The 7,758-nt window shown below is 38.0% G+C and overlaps 1 protein-coding gene across 1 annotated transcript; it reads right to left on the bottom strand.

The window, feature by feature from the left end:
- Window positions 1–3,721: 3,721 nt before the first annotated feature.
- On the bottom strand, window positions 3,722–7,035 carry LOC146455184 (alpha-1D adrenergic receptor-like). The gene is made up of 2 exons (XM_085094571.1): window positions 6,937–7,035; window positions 3,722–5,045 (listed from the first exon to the last, which is right to left on the bottom strand). Exon 2 carries the CDS (start codon window positions 5,043–5,045, stop codon window positions 4,086–4,088), a length of 960 nt encoding a protein of 319 aa, XP_084950697.1. The 5' UTR covers window positions 6,937–7,035; the 3' UTR covers window positions 3,722–4,085.
- Window positions 7,036–7,758: the final 723 nt, after the last annotated feature.

Below are 7,758 nucleotides of genomic sequence, written 5' to 3'. Positions count from 1 at the left end.
GCTTAATGAGCAAAAACAATCGCTTTGCACGTGCGTTTTACATTTTGGTACATTTTTTTACCGTCCTCTGCAAAACAACAACGTGAAATGACCAAATTTTAGGTTTTCTCGAGAACGGGAGCGTATGACGCAAAATCTTTTTTATTTTTCCTTATTTTGACGTCGTTCATGCTAATTTAGTTCCTGAAGAGTTCGCTAGCATTTTCTAAGTTAAACAAATTTAAATGATTGCGAAAGAGTTACAAAAACGACAAGTTATATTTTTAAATGACGTTCTCGTTACCGTTGCCGTCCTCGTTTCTTAAACTCCTTATTTTCGTGAATAGAAAACGGAGTCTCTGTTAACCCTATGTGGCCGCATTTAAAGCTCCTCGAGGAACTGTGGAGAGGGGGGCTTGTTTACTTAATTCTTTAGCCTCAAGGAAGAGGAGCACCTTATACAAATTAAACTTAAATTCGTTTTCTCTTCAAAATTAGTGGTTGTGTCTCCCAAAGTCAAGGTATGTCGTTGTTACATTGTCACAATAATACTTCTGCACATATCATATTCGATTTAATTTTTTTTATAAATATAGGCCTATTGACCGTCATGTTTTTCCCTTTGACAAGTCTGAGTTTCGCAAATTTGATTTCTAACATGGAAAGTGGGGGAGGGGAAATTATTTACATAGAGAGAGGACATTTGATTATTTTAATAATTTTGATACCTCCAAACGGCCAGAGGCTTATTAAAGTATGGGGGAGATTAAAAGAGGGCAGTGCAAACAAAGCTTGTACGGCATAAATTCCAGACTGCATACCGTACATCATGGTGACGAAAGCGTATATCCCCTCACTCTACATAAGCAATGGCAGTTTTTAGTCCATACTTGGGTCACACGAGTGGGATGGGGGGAAGGGTGTCAGTTTGTGGTCTATTGTAAGCTTTGACTTCCAAATGGGAGCCTTGTCGGAGAGGTTGGACGCTTACTAGAGAAGATGGTGGGGAAAGCGTTTTCGTTTTGTACGACAACGAAAAATGTCCGCATATTGGTGACAGATCTAGAGGTACAAAGGGGGGAGGATAATTAGCAAAATGACAGGACGGCAGTGTGGTGTCGGCTTACGGCGGGGTGGGGGGGGGGGGTTATTAGCGAAGATTCAATTGTATTCAAATCAACTCATAAATCAAGAACAAAAACAACAAGTTCGATTTTCATAGCAATCACTCTTACTGTTGTGTAAAAGCGTAAAGCTAAACAAGAACAAGACTAAAAAAGAGCCCCTCTTTCGCCCGTTCTTGAAAACTTTCTTCGTGCTATTTCGCCCGCCCCCGACTGACTGCCCCTGGTTTCTCCGAGGATGTGGTATATTTAGCTAGCATCTAAAAACAGTTGCATTGTCAGCAACTTAAAGGCAAATGTCTGGACTTATTAGTGGTTATGGAGGATGTAAAGTGCAGTTTCTTTAGCACTGGACCAAATAGTCACCAACCATGAGGTAAATTCACATTATCAGAAGGAGCCTAATGAATGGCATGCAGCGCACTATATCGCATTCTTTGCCTATGACACGTAGTTAGTAATTACTCGTTCGATTCTACTAAATCTGGTGGTGATTGGCTTCAAATTAATTCGGAGTCTGATTAAGCTAAGCTGGACAATGTACGGTCCGGTTTTGAAGCGAAATAAGAGTAAGACGCGATTAGCTTGTAATAGAAAGAAAGGATATTTATTAAGACATCGGACTTACAAATGAGGGTGGGGAGGGGATAGAGAGGGCATATTAGAGGGAAAAAGGACTTAAAAAGAAAGGCACGACTATAGAGATCTTTTACGGCATTTTAAGCAATGTCAGTTTTCAGTCCATTTTCTCGGAGTAGGGTGCGTTTGTGGTTTGGGTGTATTCCAAAATTTAACTCTATCTAGACAGGGATTTTTTTCGTCTTCTGAGGCCGGGGCAAAACATGACAATGAAACCTACCCACAGTTGTTGAAAGAGCGGACAACTCTATTTACTTTTCAAAATGTATTGGAGTATATTTTGTCCGATGCCGTAGCGAATTATCCACTCTGTGATAAGAAGGGGCGGGGCTGGGAGGGGAAGGGGGTGGGGGGCAATAGACGAAGGTAATCCTGTACATGTTATTAGCTTCAAATTCTGTGTGGTTTCTTAGACAAGGAAATGAACTCTTATTAGCTCGTAAAGCGACAATGGAAACAACAACAACAACAGCAACAAACTTTATTTACATGTCAATAAACTCTCAGGTTGCGTTCGATTGATCTTATTCCGGAAAATAAGCGGAATAGCTGTTACATTTCTCCTTTTAAGAAATCTGGAAGGCCAATTCTGCAAACGTTCGCTGACACATAAACATTTAAAAGCTGTCTCCGTACTCCAGTAACTCCCAAAACCTTTTTTGAGTAAGGGATTTCTTGTTATCGTTGTATGTATTCCTATTTATACAGTTTTGCAAAAGCATAAAGCTAAACAAAGCAACAGATTTGTTAAATTAATAGACGGACAAAGGAAACAAGCTGAAACTAAATATCATTTAAAAGTCACAGCGGTCTGAATAATGATTTAACAAGCTAGCTGAGAGTGCCAGCATCAAGATTTATTTAAATGACAATAAACCCTTACAGTTTTGCAAAAGCATACAGCTAAACAAAAATACAAATTTATTAAAGTAGACCTAGGTAAGTAATTTAAAACTGAGTCACAATGGACTGAATTCATATTGATCTAACAAGTAAGCTAAGGCAAGGGGAGATTGACTTCGTCGTCTCACTATATTATTTATTAACATAGTAAGGTATTTATCATAATTCTTTTTTTTTATCATTATTCGTTTTGTACTACTTAACTAATTGTTATCTGGAAATTGATACCTTATGCTATAATACATTACACCCCTCAGTAATGAGTATAATAGGACAAAAGTGAATTTCGGTTGATCCTCTGTTTTCGTTGGATCTACATACAGCGAAGAATCTACTGTTTCTATAATTATTTTGTTCACTTTCAGTTATAATAGACTGTTTCATTGATTTACTAATTTCATTTGCTAGTTATTCAACAATGAACTACGCCGGACAGATGAATACATAGTTTTAAAGTGTGACGTCACAAAAAATTAATTTATGAAATTAGGGGATTCGTAAGTATATGCGGAAAGAGCATGATAAAAACTGCCTACTTGCCAAAGGTTAATATCTTATTGTAATTTGGGGGCGAGATATTAGCTCTGTCATGCCCTGGTGAGTACAAATCCTTGTAATTTTTTGTCTGTACCAAACATTAGGAGCTGAGACAAAATTACAAGGATTTGTATGGAGTCATCACGGCATAACAGAACTAACATCTCGCCCCCAAATTGCAATAAGATGCTGATTTTTGGCAAGTACACTTTTTTCATCATGCTGTTTCCGAATATACTAACAAATCCCATAATTTCATAAATTTAGTTTTTGTGACGTCATCACTTTAGAACTCTACATTCATTCACTGTTGAAGAGCAAAAATATAAATTGCGAACCTCAGGTTAGTACGCACTGTTTAGGTACGTTCGGTTTGTTGAACAATTGTTAAGCTAAAGCTTTTAACCGATAACATTACTTTTTTGGCCCAATAATTTATCGAATAAGATCTTATTTTACTTTCACACCCTGAACAGTAAGGACCCGAAAGTTATCTCCAAATGTTTTCCGTGTCTAAATTCCCCCCCCCCCCACCCCCAGTTTGCTTTTCCTAATAATGAGCTGAAACGTGAACAAATGAAAAATAAAATTCAAGTACTTCTAAGATCCCGCAACTAGATCGAATTTGACAGAAGACACCAATTCAGCTGAGAAGACAAATTTTCTACTCGATCTCACACACAGACGCACCATGACTGCCGATTGTCGAAATCTTTCTTTAAATGTTTTAAGTCTAGGTAAAGTCTTACGGTAAGTTTTCACCCGAAGAAATGCCTTCAATATATCTCTGATGAGCCGAACTTAGATTCTCAGTTACCTAGACCATTGCTTGAGTTGCCTCTGCACTGGAAACGTTGCTTAGGAGTAGTGTGTCATGCAGTGGCCCGAGAATAGCTTTGCGGCTTACATGGCACCAAGAGGGAAGTCCGGTTGAACTGCTGCGGGCTGGGATCTACAACGCAAAAGTGAAACCAGAGCTCTTTTGAACTCTGGCATTCTAAACGCGTACAATATTGGATTAACAAGTGAGTTTGCGTAAAATAAAAATAGAAAGGCTTTATATAAATAAAAAGACGTTGAGAATGGAAGGGAAGTAAAGGACGAATCACCAAGCCGGGAAAGATAAAGGACAACGACAAGGGGCAACCACAACAGTAATGATACCACAGTCATAATGAACAATGTCTTGGTCAGTTTTTGCTCTCTGCTTGCTGCACCATGATGCTGAGTGCGGGCTCCACAATTAATTTTAACAGCAATGGCCACGTAGGAAACAAAGATAAAAAATAGGCAAATAGAAATGAAGGAATAGAGAGACCCAACCAAATACAGAAACTGGCTCCAATCTACCAGTTTCCCAATAACTTGGTATGCAATTGAATATAGTCCAGCTGTAACCCAAATGAGCGCAACAGCTCCTCCAAATACCCACTTTTTGATGAGGCGATGCTTCAATGGACGAAACGTTGCGTGCAGCCGTTCCAAAGAAATAGCAGCGAGGCTTGTTATAGAGGTTAAGGTAAACGTGTCTGACACGGCATCTATTACGATAAGCCAGAGTTCAAAATGAGACAGGTCGTACTGCCAAAAGTTACAAAGCAATCCGGTGGAAAAGAAACGCAACACTCCCACAAATCCTCCAACGAACATATCTGCAACTGCCAGGTTGATCACCAGGTACATGGAGCGCTTACGAAGACATCGGGTTTTAATAAAAACAATAATTGTAAGGATATTAATTGTTACTATAGCAACAGACTCGGTCATGAATACTGTAAGCCAGGCAATGGACTCAGATGAAGAGATCTCCAGGAAACTTGTTTCATCTAGTGTTCCGTTTTGCTGATTCGAAGAATTAACCATCTGTAGAAGGAATCGAAGGAAAGAAATTGCATCAGAACTATAGAAGGATAAAGACCGATAAAGCACAAAGTTGTCGTTAAAATATATATTATATATACGTTGCCATACAAGTAGTAGTTTTTGGTCGTCGTCACCCGGCCGTTTACTACAAAAAGCCGCTGGCTCTCACTATAAATTACTGTACCACGATTTCTAACCTTATTACTATTATTGATTGCTTTTGAGACACAAATTTGAAGAACATATTTAGAAAAAGTTGTGTTATTTGGTAGACCTTTGCTAGGTATGTGTAAAATTCAGTTTTAGTGCTATCTTGTTATTTTTTTTTTTTTTTTTACTAAATTTCATCCTGCGAATATAACCACGTGCAATGTACTTATTGCTCCCGGTTGCGATTTCGTACAAGCAAGTTGACCGTGTGAGAATTTGCTGTGGCTTATTCCTGCGTTTGATAAATAGATCAATTTTTTCAGAAGCAGTTTCAGTTTTGCACAGACTCAGCAGGAACGTTTTGAGACGGTAAACTGTTAACTTGTTATTCCTATAACAGAAAGATTAAGGAGCTCGGTTAAGGTGAAATGACTAGTAACTAAACCTTCCATTGCTTTCGCGTTAGTAATCTGTAACACTGAGTATTAACGTGCGAACTGCACAATGGCTCACTGACAATTGTACAAAGACAAAAATATCAACGCTTTGAAAGACAAACAATAAGTTTTTTTCCTGCAGAAAACGCGTATAGGGCAAAATGCGACAATACATTTCATCAGTATTTCATTCGGGTCGCAGGTATGAAATATGCGATATAAACCAGTGATGAATGCTAGAAAGGGCGCACACTTCGTTCACTCAATTCTGCGGCCCTCTTCTAAAGAGCAAACCGATCCGATGGGCCTTTTGGTTAAATTCTGTTGTTTCGTTTTCTCCTTGTAAAGGTGGATTTCCACTGTCGCGTAAATTTTACGTGCGTACCGACGCAAATTTAGCTGGCTTTAGGTACGTAAACAAAATAAGAAGCGACATATAAACGGCATTCATAAACATAAAAAAGTTGAACAACGCTCGACTTTTTACGTTTATGCACGTTGCTCACACATCGCATCTTATTGTGATAACGCACGTAAAGACGGCTAAATTTATATCTGTAGGCACGCAAAAGTTTACAAGACAGTGGAAATCTACCTCAAGAAGCGATGTATCAACGGCTTGCGTAAAGGTGGATTTCCACTGTCGCGTTAATTTTACGTGCGTACAGACGTGAATTTAGCTGGCTTTACGTACGTAATTTAGTAAAGCTGGACACATGGAACAAAGCTAACTAACAAAGCTAACCGTGAAAAGATAACCGTGTAAACCGTGCAAATTCCAAATATTAATATTATTTTTTATGAAAGGAGAATTAACCAATGATATTTTGAGGCCTTAAATTGGGTTTTATTTTATCTGCACTCAACTTCTTTCATTCGTGTTAAACTGTGCGAAATAAAATCCTACCTTATGCTAAAATCTAAAGTTAAGGAAAATTTGACAACAAAAAAATAAAATAAAATAAATTCGTAAAAGAATTACCTATCCTTCCCGTCTAATCGGCATCAGGATTTTCAAACATTGTGATTTAACTACAATCCGTAAACCAACACACCAAAATATAAACAACATCGTGTTAGTATTATTTCGGAAATGTCTTCTATATATTTGCATCCCGACAAAAAGTGTAGACAAACGCATGCATGCCGGGGTTAATTTCACAGTAAACCAGCATTACTTGTAGGTTCTGGTACTAACGCGTGTGAATAGGTGAGCGTTAACGGGTAGGACATCACCGAGGAAAAGGCATCACTTGAACTTTCGTAACTATTATCAAGAGTTGTTTCGTTTAAAAAAAGCTTACCTTAGGGTAGGTAGATCAACAGTGGTGGTTCTTTATCGACTCAGAACGGCGCTTGCAAAATTCAGTTGAAAAGAAGCTGAAAATACATTTAGGGGCAACATTACCTGCGAGTGTGTGCTGTGATTTATGAGTTGGCCATATAAATATGTATAAACAATAACGCAGTTGTCGGACTATATTTAGTTTTACGAGCCAATCATCAATAACTTACGCGACAGTTTCTGGAGTTAACCGTTTTCGAAGTATAACGTTTGTCTCATACGTTCTCAATGCAAAAATAATACAGGACTAATTAGATACCAAATGTTTGTTTAATGGACTCTATTAAACAGACTTGCTGGCACCATACGATATTGCCTATGACGCATAGGTAGTCGTATTTCTATGAACTCTGCTAAATCTCGCGGTAGTTTGGACTCAGATTAATCAGAACCTAAACAAGCTAAGGCAGAGAATGTGAAGTCCGGCTTCAGCGCCAAAAGTAGAGACAAACTCCAAACCGTCATTCATAAACATGCGCACCTGTTCAATTTGTTAATGCTAATTATCGCCTTCCGTTTTCAGTCCAACACGTACGTCAGTAAGGCAAATAACAGTTTGTAATTGATATAAACAGCGTATGCATGCCGAAAAACCCAGTAGTGAATGAATATTCTATGTATATATATATATATATATATATATATATATATATATATATATATATATCTGAGCTGATTTTCAAAAAGGTGGCTACAGAAATTGAGCACATTTTGAGACTTTCTAAGCTGAAGGAATATGCTAGTCATTAACAATACTCCAGTTACGGTTCATCACAAGAAA

This window comes from Pavona decussata, unplaced genomic scaffold (genome assembly GCF_977016875.1).
Source record: "Pavona decussata unplaced genomic scaffold, jaPavDecu1.1 SCAFFOLD_284, whole genome shotgun sequence".
In the NCBI taxonomy this organism is placed as follows: Eukaryota; Metazoa; Cnidaria; class Anthozoa; order Scleractinia; family Agariciidae; genus Pavona; species Pavona decussata.
Note: the sequence above shows the minus strand (reverse complement) of the source record. Positions and strands in the feature narration are given on the sequence as shown.